Raw genomic sequence first — 18,150 nt, 5'->3', positions numbered from 1 at the left:
CTGATGTACAGAGAAAACAAACACCACAGAAAAATGCACATGAAAGTTCTTACTTCTTCCTCTCAGAGCCCAATATCCTAAACAAATCTTTAAAGTACTGCGGGACACGAACCACCACATTTTCAGAGGGGCCAATGTCTTTCAGGTGGGGGTACAGTCTGGTATCAATGACCTTCTTGATGTAGCCCAGCCAGTCAAACTGAGGAGAGAAAGAGAGACATAAAAAAAAGAGAGAGAGATACTTTGTTAGGCAGCAAGTAAGAAGAAAGGCAAATAGAGTAGGCTGAGCAATTAAAGATGCAACTGCTCATCCTTTACTTATCCAGAAGATAAACTCTTGATTATCGCCATTTATACCCATGGACAAATGGAGTCTGTGTACACATAACGTGTGCACAGGGACCACATACACTCTCACGCAGTGATGTGCACCGGTGCTCCTTGGGCTCCTCCAGCTTTCTCCATCTTCCCAAGCTCCCTCTTCTTCCTTCATTCTGCTCTCAGCCCCTGACCTACTCCTCTGGTCTATGCTCCCTTCCTCCTACACTCTTCCCGCATCTCCTGCACTTCCCTCCCTCCAATCTACACTGCCCCTCTCTCCTTTCCTTTGCACTGTAGTCTCCTTGCTCCCATACACACAGGTAGATACAGACTCATCAGCACCTTACTATCTTCAACCTGAAACAGCCTGTTTTAATCACAGGAAGAAACAAAGGAACAGATTGTAGAGTCCATTCTTCTCTAAAACACTACTTGGTATATTAGACTGGCTCTGCCAAAAGACATTTACCAACCTTTCTCCCTTGTCTTTCTCTGCTACTAAAATGGAAAGCCAATTATTTATTTGTCCAGAATCCATCCCACTATCCACCCCAGAGTTAGGAGTGACCACATGACTCAATTCCACTAAATAAGAATTCCATCCAATTCTCCTAAATAAAGAAGATATCTGGGGATATTCTGGAAAAGCTATTTTGTTTTCCTTAATAAAAGAGTCAGATGTGGCCAACACTGGTCCCCCAACACTGGTCCTTCCTCTTGCCTTAATGACAGATACTATAAAATATAGAGGTATGATAGCCACTTTCAAACCTTGAACCATCAAACATGAAATTGAAAATCAAATATCCTGCCAGGTATGGCAGCACACGCCTGTAATCCCTGTACTTGGAAGGCTGATGCAGGAGAATCACTGTGAGTTCCAGGACTGCAGGGCTACACAGCGAGTTCAAGGCCAGCCTGAATTACAGAAGGAGACCTTGTCTCAAAAAAAAAAAATCAAACACACTAAGCAGAGTAAAATGCAAAGATAAAAAGAATTTGTGTTTTTGACAATATTGTTTAACAGCAGAACCAACTACTACCTATGTCTAGATTTTTATCATATAAGAAAACAGGCTTTTCAGTTTTAAGCCACTGTCAGAAAGATTTTCTGTTCCCTATACAGAAGGCATCCTGATATCCACACAAGGGATATTTTATGTGATAGCTGACAAAGTTGATGATAACCAAAAACACTGGCAATAGGTTTTTTTACAAGGCAAAAATTTGTACGTAGATGAAATATAATCACTTGTAAAATGACCAGTTAAGAGAAAATTTCCTGGATAGTTTTCACCAACCTGGGGAATCATAGCACTCAGTTCAGTTATGTTCATTTTGTTGTACATAGCCTCACTGGTTCGGTTTTCATGTGGAATCATTATCTGTTGGGAAAAGACTTTAGTTATTTTTTCAAATGAGCCATTTCTTACTGCATGACTACTCTCTACATATGCCAAACATCTGCACACTATTAAAAAGTTTTTCAAGGCTTTGGTGTGGTGCCAAGCTGAAGAGAGAGATTAAAAAAAGACAACATTTTAGGTAGGATTAAGAAAATTTAAAACAAAACTTACATGTTCTCTGAGGTGTAAAATATTATTCCCCGTACAAGAACTTCCCAGAATGCCCTCTTTCTCTATAATGTGAATGTGCAAAGTCCATTCCCGCCTTAGTATTGCCAGCCAAAGTGAAATCGAATAATTGAAGCAAAGGTTCCATTTTCACCTCAGGTCTCCAGTCAATGACCTCAACATTTTCTGAACCACAGACCATCCCTTCATCTCTAAGGGCCAATATTCACTGAGGAACATGGGCTATCTAGATACCACTGCTACCCGTAATCATTCTGTCAACAGCTCAGTCCTTCATGGCTCCCTCTTATTTATTTGGCCTTAGATTCTCTTAGCCATATTGCTGGGGGTATGGATTCACCTATAACCTGGACACATACACCAAAACCTGCACCTCCTGGCCCTGATTCTTCACACTCTTTCCATTCCAAATATTCATACTCTACACCATTTGACCAACACCAAATCTAAGCTTCTAGCTACCACCATGTTTAGCCTAAGAATAGAAATAGTGATTATATTCCTCAACGGTCATCTTAATCACTTCTACTGATAGACAGTAGCTTCCATATCACCCCCAATAATAGCATGATCGTGTCTACATTTGATTTTTCTTACACTAAACTTGCTACCTTCCACCTCACACATGACCTTATACCTTTCCACCTCCTAACCACAGTCACCACCTCCATGGTTTGAACTATGATTCAAGATTTTGCCTGAGATTATGTCCTGTAGCAAGCCTTGCCAATTAAACACAAAGCCTACACCAGCAACAAGACCTCTCCTTATGCACAATCTAAGTAGATGGGATTGGTGAAATGCACTCTTCCATGACTGCTTTTACCAGGCCTTATTTGGGCTTGAATGGGCTATCCTGCCTCTTCAGCCTCAAAAGATTCTCTAAGACTACATTCCCACTAATTTTGAATGTACCTAGTAGCCCAAAGTATAAGAGAAAAAGAAGAGCATTCCTACCAGGCCAAAAATCTATACCGCATGGATTGTTTTTTTGTTTGTTTGTTTGTTTTGTTTTTTGGGGGGTACCAGGGATTGAACTTGGGACCTTTCGTTTGTGAGGCAGGTGGTGGAAACACTGAGTTAAATCCCCACCCTACCCCACCCCACATGGACTGTTCAAGGCAAAATAACAGAGGGCTGTGTGGCAGGCATTTGCCTCCTCTTTTCTAAATGCTTCAATGCTTTTAGCTTCTCCCTGCTCACCTTCCATAGGAGAGGCTATGTGTACCTTATAGCTTCCTGTCTGTATGTGAATCATTGTCTCAGAGAATTTCCACATGCCTTCTCTTTTGACAAGCTCACAGCCTCAAGTTGGAGCCCTTTGGCCTCAGAACTGTTTTCAACTCTCTGCCAGCTACTCCCCTGCACATAATGGATTTGTCACTTCATTTAGCCTCTTGACAGTTCCCAGTCTTGCCTTAGCCCAGCTGTTTTTAGTTCCTTTTTTGGTCCAACTCCCTGGCTCAAGGTAAGCCCTTCCCTGCTGTATGAAACCTTTAGTACAAATTAGATTTCTGGACCTCTTATTTGCCTGGGAAGACAGCTTGTGGACACGGCTTAGAGATACAATGTGGACTTCAAAACATCTTCAGCAATTGTCAGAGTCTTCAAAGGTGACATACAGGAATGAACTGTTTTGTATCCCAAGTTGGAGTTTGGAAAGAGATGTGAACATCAGCATCATCCTAGGAGAGACTAATTCCCCCTGACTCTCATCCTTCATCCTTACTCCATACCTCAACACACCACCACCACCCCCTCACCAAACTTGAACTCCTATTCGCTTCAGGAGTTTTACCAACTTCTATTATAAAATAGCACCGACCTATATGAAAGCATGTCTTGGTACAAATATTTCTTGTTAATTGTTCACTACAAAGTTTCCCCACAAGAAAATATCACTATATTTTGGTCTCTCTGGATATGCAAAGGACTTTTATACTTTGGTTCTTCTAGGAAAAGTTATTCTATAAACAAGGCTAATCTTTAGGACTTTTCATTATTCCAGCACAAGTTTAATTATCTTTCTGCCCCTGCCATGAGCCTGAATTTAAAGTGACATTGAGAACACGGTACATGACACAATGACATTCATTAAATTGCGGCAAAAGGAATACAAAAGAAGGGTAGACACAATGTAGCACCTGAAAGTCAGCTTAAAAATACTTTGCAGCATTTCACATATACTTTCTACATTAAATATTATGTCTAGTATTGGGACAGAGACTTCCGTAAGCTCAGATCTTATAACAGACTTACTCTGAATGGAAGAGTATAAAAAGCAGCCTGAAGTAAAAATAACCTGCCAGGGATGGGAGCATGTGCTTAACATAGGTAAAGCCCTGGGTTCAATCCCTAGCACCACATACAAAATAAGAACCTTCCATTCAGTTAGGTCAATAAAGATTTATTAAACAACTATCTCCTATTTGAACTATATAACAATTTCTGTAGGAAAATAGATCTCTGTTGCTATTCTTGGAACACAGCCGAGTAGCACCTAGATATGGAACGTGCTTAAACTACATAGATAGGATGAATAGCTCATTTTCCTGTCATGGTTCTTCTTGTTGTTGTCATTTTCTGGGAGGGTGCCATTTAGTCCTACCATAGACCCAAAGAGAAATGACACAGAAGGCTGTTATTTGGTTGCAATTTATGATTTCATTCAGGATATGCTGCTTTTAAAACAAAGAAAAGAAAAGGGAAAGGAAAAAGAGTGATTTTCAATTGAGACTTACCTCAGCTATCTTAATTTCCAGCCTAAGCACTGACTTCATATCATGCTCTGCTCGGGAACTGTTAGCTCCTAAAAGCACAGCAGTGTCCACCATGAACTTGTAAAGGGCTTCTCGATACTGTAAGAGATAAATAACCTAGTGACCATGACAACAGGCTAGTAGGAATTATGTTACAGAGACACAGAAGAGCAGAAACAGCAGGTGGAAATAAATGTCCCTCACTTTCACGCTATACTCAATGCATGGCACAGCCATTATGAAATACCAGCCACTCACCTACCATGTTGGGAGGAAAAAAAAAGAGTGAGGAGAATGTGGACAGTGTTTGCATGTGACAAAAAAGCCTAGTATCAAGTCTACATCCAGTATCAAGAGAACTAGTCTTCCAGTAAAGGGAGACATTATGGATACATGAAACATCTCCAAATGAGCCTCAGATAGAATGTTAAAGGTCAGAAATCCTCTTTCCAGGTGAGTGAGCCTTTAATAAAATAATAGGAAAGGTCTGTCTCTAAAAGTAGGATGACTAATCGCTAACACTGGCAGAAACTGTGATTTATTCTCTTCCAGCTCAATTTACCCATCATCACACTAAGACATAAAAGATGACTTTAGTGATTGCAGCCTTGTGTCTTTTTTGTTATGTTCAGTTTTCATAAAGTTCTCCTCCACAGCTCAGGGGAAAAAGAAGGGAGAGAGGAAAGAAATGATGACAAGAAACCTAGAAAATAACAAATATAGAATTTCCTCCCTAGTGTACTCTTTGGCCCTATGTTGTTCTTATTATGTTTCTGACTTCAGAATCTATGCAGTACTTAGCATATGTGTCAAGCCCTTGAAAAAAAAAAAGAAAAGTGGTTGGCCCGGTGAGTGAGTCTCTCAAACAGCCTTAATTACAAAGAATAATGTTTTGCCATTCCCATTTCAGTTCAGGAAAATGCCCAACCTCCTCAACACATACGCAATGTGGCTTGCTAGGAGCGCTGTGCATATGTTGGGGGAAAGTAATGCAGATGAAAACAAAATAATGCTCGAATCTGCTTCTCAAACAGTGTGTGATCCAGTGAGGAAAATAAATATTTAATTGTTGACAGTAACATTGGAGATATCAAAATGAGTTCCTTGGCAAAGCTATTATGTGCTTAGAAACTAGAGATCTAGAGAAGTCCAGCCTAAAAGCAAAGGGGGGATATATCATTTGAGGGATACAGTTTGGGAGGAGTAGAGGAGAATGAACTGGTTGTGTTGAGAGAGGAAGATAAGAAGATGAATTGGGAAGGTGGTTTGGGATCAAACCATTAAGAAGCTTTGAACTTGCTTCGAGGAATTTAGAGCCTATGTTGAGAGCATAGGGCATTGGAAGAGGCACTTTGAGAACAGAACTTGTCAAGTGGTGCTAAGGAGAGGAGGTACCAGGTAAAAGGCTACTTACTGAGGTGAAGGCAAGAGTGGAAAAGAATCTGACCATAGATGACTGGAAGAAATGTTTCCAAGGTAGAATTAATTGGACTTGACTAACTGCTTACAAGGGGCAAAGATGATTTTGAGCCTAGTTGCTGAGACCTCAATAGAAAAAAGAGGCACCCCAAGGTTGGAAAAGCTTCATTCTACTTTTAAAAGGGAAACTTGCCAACTCTCTTTGTTGAGCATCCTCATGCAGAAAGATGCCTAGGATCTTGCCTAATTTTCTGCCCACCAGAGCATTCTACAAATAGAGCTTAGTATTAGCATAGACCTAGAATACCTAGGTATGAGATTGTTTTAGAAGTTCAGTGGTTTCCAGTCACTGGGAAGTATTAGAAATGCATTAAATCTTTCCACTCTCAGGAAACAACTATGTTTCCACACTAGGCCAAGCAGTCTAACCTGGCTGATCCTCTCCAGTTTTCAGTAACCTCCATAACCTGGGGCACCTGTTAAAAATACACACTCCCAGATCCCACCTCAAGTCCACTAAGTCAGATTCTCCAGGGCTTGACATACAATGAAAGGTTCCCAGCTTATTCTTTAGCAGATTCAGAGCCACTGGTCTCCTGGGTGCCCCTCCTCACGCTTCACTTCTGCACTTCTCAGGAATGAGTGCAAGGCCCTTTCTCAGTTATTCCACTTAGGTATTCTGTCTACCCAGTTACAACATGAGGGCACTGGGTAGGGGAATTTATTGAAACCTTGATGCCCAGATTTCTAGTAGTTGAAGAGTAGAATAGACCACCTAAATCAAATGTTTTTGCTTGTTGCATTAGGAATATGGTCAGTGAATAATCACACTGCTCATGTCCAGGAAAGAAGCAGGCATCTTAGAACAACTGATGAATCTGACAGCAGACTGAAAGGCCCACAATTGAATATATATAAAACTTACAGGTGGCATACCATAAAGCACCACCACACACCCAAAACTTATTTTTGTCCCATTGGTTTCATCTTAACTCTAACATCATGTCTGGTTCTAATGGTGCCACAGAGAATTCTCACAATAAGGCTTGGACTTCACCTTACCCAGGCTCCAAAGTTAAACGTGGGCAGGTTTCTAATGAGAAAGTGGGCTGGCTTGTTGAATGGCAAGACTATAACCCTATGGAGTATACTATCCTCTCTGTCTTGACTGGACCCAAGTGGGTGGATCCTCAAATCAGTGAAAGTAACATTTCTCTGAAGTTTAATGAAAAGGATGGGCATGTGGAGAGAAAAAGCCTGTATTAAATTGAAAATATAAGACCCAGAAATCCTGAAGGATGGACAGGACTGGTTGGCTGGTTGGGGAGATAAGGCTCAAATCATGCTGCAGATCCCATTATAACCATGTGAAAAAGGGACAGCAGTGAAAATAAAATCACCCCTATCCCATTTATTGGAAAAACATCTTATAGTTTGTTGCAATAAAAAGGAAAGACTGCAGAGAATGGGTGATCCCAGGGGGCATGGTGGATCCAGGAGAGAAGATTAGTGCCACATTGAAAAGAGAATTTGGTGAGGAAGCTCTGAACTCCTTACAGAAGTCCAGTGCCAAAAAGAGAGAAGTGGAGGAGCAGGTACATAAACTCTTCAGCCAAGAGCACCTACTGATATATAAAGGATATGTTGATGATCTTCGAAACACTGACAATGCATGGAAGGAGACAGAAGCTTTGAATTACCATGATGAGACAGGTAAGATCATGGACAATGCTGGGAAAGTTAAATGGGTGGACATAAGCGACAAGCTAAAGCTCTGTGCCAGCCACTCTCAGTTCATCCGCCTTATGGCAGAGAAGCAAGATGTGCATTGGAGCGAGGACTCAGAAGCCGACTGCTATGGCTCCTAGCCTGCATCTCCAGGTCTTCAGAGTCCAGCAAGGAGCATGTCCTGAGGAGAGGGAAAGTCACAGAGTTCATGATGGGACAGGCCAGGTCACCCAGAAATTTTCAAGTTCAGAATGTTTATATTTAGAAGGTGTGGTGTCCAAAAGACTAAGTGTGATAAAATTTTGGTTTTTCTGGTCAAAAGGATTTGATATAGTGATATTTTGTAAATGTCCTATTTAAGCGCGCTGTAAGCCAAATTTAAATAACTGATGCTCTTTGAAGAATTGTAACTAGCATAAAAATAAATTCCCAATAGGCTGTTACAAAAACAAAACAAAACAGAAAAAACTTACAGACTTGGCTTCTGTGCTGTTGTCAAGGTAGTCTTCCCTCACAGCTAAGGAGAGTGTTGCTTGGTCCAGCTGTTAAAACAAAAACAGAAAGCATCCCACTAACTCTTATGTTCTGTGCTAATAAATGTCATGACATCATCTGCATCCCAATCATATTCTGAACTTACCATTACAAAAAGAGTTCACTCAATTCAGAGTTATATGCAAATAGGTACTTTATGACAGATCTTAAGTATCAGAGACCTGATCCTGCTTTGCTGATTCATAGCTTGTAAACTTCGTGGAGTTTCTGTCAACCTTGAATAGCACCAGGGCTAATTAAGTTGGAACAGATCTTACAGATTTTTTTCTTCCTTATTTTCTTCTCTGTTTCTTTTCTCCCTTATTTGATGGGGGAAGAAACAAAAGTCAGAGAACTGACTGATTTTCTCAAGATAATATGGTTGGGCAGAGCTTAGAGTAAAATCATCTTCTGATACCAGATCCAGTATCCTCACCACTTCAGTATTTGGCAAATGCCAATCTGGATAAAACTGAGTAATCAGATTATCCATCTCTCTACCTCTAAAATTATGTATTGTATTTTCTATTGCAAAGGAATCAAATGATAATTTTGTTTCAAGAAATTTTCATGAATTTGAAAACTCTCTGCTCAGGTGCTAAAGACATAAATAATCTGACAACTATATCAGTAGAATTATTATGATGGAAAAGTATAGAAGAAATTCTTGAAATAAAACTTTCAGCAGCAGAAAGCCAAAGGAAACAAGATAGTCTTTTCAATATACTTGTTAGAAAAACTGGACATCCATATGCAAAACAACTAATCCTTGGTCCATACCATATACCTTGTACAAAAAATAATTGAAAATGAATCACAGACATAAATGTAAAACCTAAAAATATAAAAAACTTATAGAAGAAAATGTAGTGGAAAGCTTTGTGGCCTGGGGTTAGACAAAGAATTTTTAGACATGACACTGAAATCACAACATATTAAAAAAAGTGAACAAACTGGACTTCATTAACATTAAAATTTTTTGCTGTGCGAAAGATACCCTGTTAAGAATGAAAAATGAGTGTGAATAAACTATTATAGTACGTAAGATCCTAATGATATAATGGACATGTGAAATAGGAAGGGGCTAAAGGTGTAGGGAAAGTGGGAAGGGTAGGGGAAAGGTAATGAGGGAAAAGAAAAATATGAGAAAATGAAGAAATGGAAATGAAGTGTTTGTAAAGGGAGAGGGAGGAGGGGTGAAGGGAGGGCAGGGACAAGGGGAAAGAATGAGAACCAAGACCTGTCATGTAAAGGTACAAGATCCCAATAATGAATGTTACTGTACTGTATACCTAAAATGTACCAATAAACTCAATGAGAAAAAAAAGAATGAAAAATCAAGCCACAGCAAAGGGGAAATATTCTAAAATAATATGTATTTCAAAGGACTTATATCCAGAATTATAGAGTCCTCAGAATTGAACAATAATAAATTTCATTTCAAAAGTGAGCAATTTAAAAGATAAAGATCTACATCTCACCAAAGATATGCAGTGGGAAAATGAGCACATGAAAACATGTTCAATATCATTAGTCATTAGGAAAATGTAAACTTAACTCACAATAAGATACTACTATATGTTTATTGAAACCTATAAAAATCTGACAAGTGCTGGAAAAGATATGAAAAAATTAGAACACTTATACACTAGTGGTGCAAATGTAGAGTGGTACAGCTACCTTGGCAGGAGACCAGTTTGATCATTTCTTATAAAGATAAACATACATTTATATGTCTCCCACCAATTCCACTCCTAGGTATTTACTCAAGAAAAATGTAAACTTATTCTCAAATAAAAAAACCTGCTTGTGACTTTATTCATAATCATGAAAAACTGAAAACAACCCAAATATCTCTCAAGCTCTGGATAAACTATGATGCATACTGGAACACTACTCAGCAACAGAAAGGAATGAACTACTGATATACACAATGCAGGTGAATTTTACTTACATTCTGAAAAAGGTAAAACTATACGGATGGAGAAGAGAGTTGTGGTTGTCTGGGTTTTGAGATGGGGAGAGGACTATAAAGGGATAGCAGTAGGTAATTTTGAGGGCAATGGGAATATTCCATTTTTTAACTGTGATAGTGGTTACGTGATTCTATGCGTGTCAAAATTTATAGATATTTACATGACAAAAATGAAATTAGCTATATACATTGAGTTGTTTATAAAATGATTCCAGCATCATCTCTAAATCTATAGCTTGTTCTTTCTTGAAGATCAGCAACTAGCTAAAGACCCCATAAAATGGAAACCACCAGCACATTCTCCCAGTTAAAGGTCAGTTTCGTACATTAAAAACTTTAGCCAAGTGAACAAGATACAAACTGTAAATAACAAGTCAAAAATGAATAGCATCTGAATAAAAATCTTGAATGCTTCTATCATTAGCTTATATGACTTTATATTGTGTTGATCCATCTCCCTCTGGTTTCTTCTCCATCTTACTATAATTCCAAATATTTTGTTATTTTTTAATAAATGAAATCTTTATAAGATTATAATTTTTCATGAAAATCTCTTTTATATAAAACAAATTCTACAAAGGGCAAGTTAACAGTGATGTAATGAAAGTTTCAAGAAAAAAACATTACTCTTGTTTTTGGAGCAATAAGATGCTTTCAAAACATCCATTTTTCCCTGTGTGTATTGCTAAAATCCTCAAATTGTTTTGTTTGACCTTCTCTAATTGGCCTGAAACAATGAAGTCACAAGCCAGCCTGGCTTCTTCCTATTGCAATTCCCAAACTACCACTGTTTCTTCCAAAAATTTAGTAAGCCAGTATCATGAAACAAAATATTTTGATTAAGATGCTTTGGTTTTCAATTAAATTTGGACCACTTGGAGACTCTTGTGACCTTTAGTCTCACAGGAAAGAAAACTGCAGATAATATCAAGAAAGCCAAAATTTCCTCTCATGAAATGAAGCTGAGCTTACTTGTTGTAAGAGTTTAGATAATTCAAGTGAGGTTACCAGAACTTTTAAAAACCTCCAGATTGTTATGGTTTCTGGGGAACATTTTAAATACACCAACAGACTGAATAAGACCAGTCAACTAAATCTCATGGAAACATACGAATTCTTTGAGGCAAAAAGACTTTCTCAAAAAGCCAACATCAAGACACTATTACTTGAGGGTTTTTTTTTTTAATCCTTACATATACAATTGATCTGAATATTGCCAAGTAGAAAATAAAATTAATTTAGGAAGTCTCATAATTGACCTAAAAATGCAGATTATATTTCTCCAATTAAAACTGATACTCCAATTACAATCAACCTTGTTAAGAGACAAAGGGCTAATATAAAAACACCTGACAAGTTATGGTGTAGGAAAACAAAAGACAAAGAAATTTGTAAAATTTAATTTCCAACAGAGACTTTTCTCAAAATCATGAATTTTGCTGAGAACCAGAAAATGGCAGGCTGCTAAGTGAGGAGGATTTTAAATCGTTTTATACTTGGTCACCATTGCCAACCAAGTACTCTTTTGGGATCACATACCATATATTCAAACCTTTTATTATGCCTGAAATCTTCATCCTTGCTATCTCCTGGCATAAAACACCCAAACACAAGTAGCAAGATAGTGTTTCAGGAACACTCATTTCTTGTATTTTTGTGTTTTTTTCTCCTATTTAAGTCTGTATCACCTTGTGACAGGGAGTACAGCTAAGGGCCATTGTATGACCCAACTGCACATCCTTGAGATGAGGACACATGTGCTCATTAGAAGAGACGCCCTTTTCTTCACCCAGAGATACCGTATGTCCACCCAGGAGTATGGTGACAGTGCTGTCTCTGCCCAGAAGGAGGACATTTTTAAGAAACCATGTGTTTGTGGGATTAGAGAAAATAAGAACACTTGGAAAAATAGAGTTTAATGGGAAAAGAAAGGCTAAACGCATTGAGAGAAGAAAGTTTGAGGTGAGAGAGCTTCTCCACCTCAAAGAGGCTCTTCCAGGCAGCAAAAGAAGCCTATGGTTCTCATGAGCAAAGTGCCTAGTCAGTACGACTAATGTAGCAGTATCTGTGAGGGAGAGGAGCCCCAGAGCCCAGGAATATAAGTACACCTGCAGAAGCCACACATGATCCAGAGTAGCCTTCTTGTCAAACACTATTTGATGATTGGTTGTCCCAGGAGGTAAGAGATGGAGCAGTCAGGAAGGGATATGCAGTGTCTATATCCAGGATCAATTTCCCAGAAAAAAGTGGGGTGGAAGCTCAGGGTAAAAGATTAGGTTAACTAAAGAAAATGCCTACTCTGGCACCACCAATTTTGAGATCTGACAGGCATGTTGGGTACACAAGTTAAGAAGTATTTTTCACGTGGTCCTGACCTGATGCTGGGTCCTACTTCAATAGAAGGAAGTCTTTTGTCGTGTGCCACTGTATACCAATATCTATGGAAACTCACAAAATTCAAGTCATTTAAACCTCACAGTAATGATGCAAAGTCAATTCTAACTTATCTGTCCTTACACATGGGGAAAGTGAGACTCGGAAAGGTGAAGCAATGTGAACAAGGGTATTTAGTGAGTAAATAACAAAACTAAATTGAGAACCTCAATGTCTTCAATGAGGCTTAATGAGCCGCAAAGCCTACCCTTGCCAGAGTACCAGTGGTCTTCAAACTATATTCCACAAAACCTAAAAGAAGTTCAGGGACTCCAAATGTTCATTTAATTAAATTATATTTTGTACAGCTTTAACTTGTTTTAAACTGACAAAAAAGTAATACACACAAATTCTACAATTTTCACAGCCACCAATATCCTGGTTTTTATTGTTCAATTTGTTGTGTTTCATGTAGATCTCAGAATAAAGCTTCTCCTACCATCTGTGGACTCATGTTTGAACTTCTTATAACTGTATCATGACTAGTTATGAGACTGTATGATTAGTTATCACGACTGTAACTGTTTTGTTTGGGGAAAGGTGCTGAATTCAGATATATGAATATTTCCCCATGTAAAATGGCACAAACAGCAATAGAACTAAAGCAAACGTATGTTACACTCAAATGCTAAGCAATGTTCAAACACTTCAGATTGGAACAAGCTGCTAATTTGGCAAAAGAGAGCAATAGTAAGTACATGAGTGCCTCCTTACATTTGGAAAGTTTCTTCTAGGATCACTGTAATTGAATATTAAGTGTGAAAAGCAAGATGTTACCATGGCCTTCTGTCCCTTCATGTTTTCTGGAAGTGGATATTAATACTGGAGGCTTGATTAGATTTAAGTTCAGTTTTTTTTCTTTTCTTGACACAACATCATTTTTTGATGGTATGTACTTCCTACTGGTATTAAGGACACAGTATCTGGTTGTCCCAATTCTAGCAATGCTACCGTGAATATTTCGGTTAGGGTGGTAACAGCCTGAGTTCTCTATTGAGAATTTCCCAAAGTTTCACCTAATGATTTTGGTAGCTATTAATGATAGTTGCCTAGACCTCGCATTGTCATCGGGAATTTTTTTAAATGGCAACTTTCTAATTCTATCATTTCTCCTCAGTTTTTAAGCTGATTCCCCTCTATTCAAGAACTTTATCTCATCAGCCATAAGGTTACCCTAAAGTCAGTCAAATCCAGAATGTGGAAAGATCCTATAGACCTTTTACAAATAAATGTGATGTTAAAAAAAACGGTAAGAAAGGAAACTAGAAGATTAGAATACTGGAGACCAAATCAAAGGCCAGTTGCTTTTGGTTTGGGTCTTTTTAAAGTTTATGTTTGAGAGCTAGGGGTATAACTCAGTAGTAGAACATTTGCCTACTATGCTCAAGGCTCTGGGTTCCATTCTCAGCACCACAAACATATTAAATTAAATTATTAACTTAAAAGGACATGTTTGAGCCAATCAGGATATCTGAAAATTAACCATGTACTAGATATTACTTGTGCAGTTATGATTACTCTTGTGGTTCTGATGAGTGTCCTCTTGATTAGATCAGCACTGAACCATTCCCAATGCAATGGTTTTATTCTTTCAATTTGCTATAAAATGTTACCGCCTTCTCTCTCAAAAAAGGAAGCCTTTAGAAAAGATAAGAATAACAGAAAGTTGAAAGTAATGAAGCTGGGTTGATGGGTCCAGTGGAGTTTGATGCTCTATTCTTTTTTACTTTTGTGTGTATTATTTTCCATAATAACATGCTTAAGGAAATTTATTTGACTAGATCCTAAAATGGTAAAAATAAAATGGCTACCATTTGCTTTATTTAGTAATAAGTCAAGATCTCCTATTGACCAATAGTGTGCATAAACCTAAGTTTGAAAGATAGTTTCCAGCTTACTTCAAAACACCATCTAAAATGTTTGAAAGATTATCTTAACAGTTCTGAAACTGAGAATAATGTTCTTAAAACCCGGTTTTAGAAAATGAGTACTCTATCAACATGGGAGAGAGGTCCAATGGATTCCCCTCATCATTGCATCTTACATAGCACATTTTATACTGATAGCATCAGAAGATGACTCAATACTATGTGACCACTTCATTTCCCAACATGGAAACACAGCTGACTCTGAAACAGAATTTCGTTCTGAGTAGGTGGGAATTCCTTCAGTGACTAAGGATTTTTTATTGAGACTTTCATTGTCTAGAGGTCAGAAAACTATAGCTTTTGGGCCAGCCCATCATATAGCTGCCCACTCATCATCTGAGGCTGCTTAACCAAGTACAACAGCAAAGTCTAGTTGTTGCAACAAAGACCAGATAGCCTACAAAACTTAAAATATCCCTCTAACAGAAAACAATTGCCACCCTCTAGTCTAACCCAAGATCAACTCCAGAGTTTGGATTTCAGAAAGTTGATTTATATCAGGTAAGGATGATACACTCTAATGGTTTTGTAACTTTTACAATTTGAATATCAATATACCATTAATATTTTCTAGTTTGACAAAGAACACAATTGGGGGATCAATCACTCAATAATATTATTAAAGTAAGTGTGGTAGTAAAAAACAACAGGATCAAAGCAAAGTGATTTCAAAACTGCTATATGAATTCTTACAAAGCTCTTTCATTGATGAATCTGTTTTTGCTAGCTTCCTGACAGCTTTCTAATTTTAACAGTGTGATCTTCCTCAGGGAATATCCATGTGGCCCAATGCTTCATGGAAAAGATGCTTACTCTCCCAACAGAAAATGCAATCTGCTACTTAGAAGTTCTGCTTGATCTTTTGAAAGGAAGGAGAAATTCAGGTTGAACTTGACAATGAGAACGTAGGTGTGCATGTAAAAAGATGTTCATTTGAAAAGGGAACAAGAAATCATGGCATGTATTCTATTCTGTCAGGGTAATGAGGAGATGAGGGAAAGAGCAGAGTTCAGAAAGTTTTTTGTAACAGCTGGAAAATCACAATCATCTCTCTGCTGGAATTTAGGGGCCTTGTGTTTAGAGTAGCTATTGGAAGACCAAATCACAGGCCTCTTTAAAACTCACTCACTGACATCCTGAAAGGCTGACAAAATTTGTTTGCTACTGATCGAAATTCTGCATATCTTGGAGGGGGAAATATTCTACATCCTAATGTTCAACAAAACTTTTATTTGATCATTCACTAAGACAAAAGATGTTTCTTTCCCTAGGAAGGCACCCCAAAACACTAATCTTGGGCTGGACAGAGCTCTGGCTATACCTTCAAGATGTGCTCATTGGATGCTTTGTCATCGGGGGACACATACAAACGGATGAAAACAGAATTGCTGTATTGACCACGGAATGTTGCAAGTGTGTGCAGAAGGCTGAACTTTCTCTCTGACCAAACTCCTTCAAGGCCAATATTAGCTTCAAGCACAGGCCAGCGGAATGGTGAGTGTCGCAGGATATAGAGCAGTGGTTTGGCATCTGCTTTTTCAATTGCTTCTGAAAGGGAACATATATATAAAGGGAGAGTTAGAACTGCAAAGCAGATCACCAAACAAAAATGAAAGTGCATTTTCTGAAGAGAAAATTCTGTAAAGCCTCAACTCGAAATTTCAGCTATTAGGAAGAGGATGGAGAATATGGTGTGGATTGAGTGTAACCACAGAGACAAATCCACTCCACCTAAAACTCACACTTCAATGTGATCATCTAAATCTGGTGTTTTTGCCAGAAAAGTTGACAGAAACCTCCTTGGTTTTTCCTATAACAGAAAATGGGCTCACTATGTTGACTCCAGTTAATAAAGTTAGGCTGATCATACCTGGTGGTATCTAGGAACAACCCTAACTAAAGGAAATGACTCAGAAAAGCCAGTCACTCCCTAAGGAAATAAAGTAATGCTTCAGACTGTTTTTTTACTGCCCCCTTCTAGCCTACTAAGTGATGCCCCAAATCCTAGCTCAGCGAACATACTTCCCAGAAGCACTGTCTTCTTGCAGTGGACTTGAGAACACATATTGGGTAAAACAGCAAGTATCTCTTCCAACCCCAGGCAGCCCCAAGACGTCAATAGACAAGTGTGAGGATCTCAACAAAGATTTTGACTAAGCTAAAGAGTCTGGGAATCTGGATTTCTCTGGGTTCCAGTAGGTCAATTCTCCCAGATATACTTACTCCCTCCCAGTCTCCTTCTCAGACATGACGTGGCCTGGCCTCTGGATTCTTCATGAGCCATGTATCATGAGTCTTGCCCTACTGCCCTGTCCAAGTGTCTCACAGAGTGTAAATGATACCCAAATAACCTATATCATACAAATAAGAATATTTTCTCCACCAAGCCAACCACAAAAGAGTAACTAAGGAAGATTAATCAAACTCCTGTCACTATGTTCCTCTCCTTAAACAAAACCTTTAAACATTAGGAGAATTTTTAGTTATCTTTTTCCTTAAACAGTATCTTTAAACATTAATAAAATTCTGAAGGCTAAGGTGTTAAGTGTCTTAATTGTTTTCTTTATTACTTACTTTCATTCATACAGGATGAATAAAGAATTTTGGCCTTCTGTATGGCTTCAGAGTCCCGCCTTCTACTGATTGATTTCTCCAAAAGTGCTGGGAAGGTTAAGAAAGGATGCATTAGTATCCATCCACATGTAATGCAAAGTTGCAGATCATTGGCTAATCACAGTCCCAGCCTCCATAAAATTGAATGTAAAAACAGACAACCTGGAAAATATGTATCTGTAAAAGACAGAAGGATGGCAGAACCAATTCCAAGCTGTTTAATGTTCAAACAGAAACAATTTAACTTTCTCTTATCCGGGGTTCTCCTAACTCAAAAGATATCTAAAGTTCAATTTCCAACTGAGACTGGACCTTCTGCAGGGGTTAATTTCCTCTGCCACCCAACACAAAAGGAAACAGAATTCATTTATTCAAGAACCAAAAATAACTGAATTCTGTCTCTTGTTTCTGCACCAAGTAACATTCTCAAGGGAGGCAATTTCATCAGGGTCAAGTTTCTTAAGATTTTTTCACAGCACAGCGTCTCAGGGAGGTCACCAGGAAGAAATTGCCCATTAGAAGTTTTATTCAATGTTGCATAAACATGCTGTGGACATGGAAGACGTTGTTTAGACAGGAAATGGGGAGATGAGGTTGGAAAGCCTTCCCAAATTGCCTGAAAACTTGCCCATTTATACATGCAAAGTCCTGGCTGTTTAAATAAGGCCATGTATATACAGTGGCTTCCAGATCCACCTAGAGAGTGATTTTCTATTTAAAAAAGCACTAATAATACTATTCAAAGGTGGAAAATGGCAGTTGTCACTATTTCACTAAATAAGGAAAGAGCAAAGCCAGGACTCAATGAAAACAAAACCTCTTTAAAAAAAAAAAAAAAAAAAAAA

At 38.3% G+C, this 18,150-nt stretch overlaps 1 protein-coding gene and 1 pseudogene across 1 annotated transcript in view; one reads left to right on the top strand and one right to left on the bottom strand.

Annotated features, from left to right (window-relative positions):
- Phex (phosphate regulating endopeptidase homolog X-linked) overlaps positions 1-18,150 on the bottom strand; it is a 200,041-nt gene that overhangs the window by 148,597 nt on the left and 33,294 nt on the right. The window contains exons 4-9 of the mRNA XM_010607134.3: positions 17,267-17,353; positions 16,014-16,240; positions 8,296-8,364; positions 4,658-4,774; positions 1,623-1,706; positions 54-199 (exon numbers count right to left, since the gene is read on the bottom strand). Of these exons, the coding sequence (XP_010605436.1) occupies positions 54-199; positions 1,623-1,706; positions 4,658-4,774; positions 8,296-8,364; positions 16,014-16,240; positions 17,267-17,353 (730 nt within the window). The remainder of the gene's footprint in view (positions 1-53; positions 200-1,622; positions 1,707-4,657; positions 4,775-8,295; positions 8,365-16,013; positions 16,241-17,266; positions 17,354-18,150) is intronic.
- Positions 7,079-7,962, top strand: LOC104850302 (annotated as a pseudogene).

The sequence above is a fragment of the Fukomys damarensis genome, unplaced genomic scaffold (genome assembly GCF_012274545.1).
Source record: "Fukomys damarensis isolate Sample0158 unplaced genomic scaffold, DMR_v1.0_HiC HiC_scaffold_39, whole genome shotgun sequence".
In the NCBI taxonomy this organism is placed as follows: Eukaryota; Metazoa; Chordata; class Mammalia; order Rodentia; family Bathyergidae; genus Fukomys; species Fukomys damarensis.
This window is presented reverse-complemented; position numbering and strand designations above follow the sequence as displayed.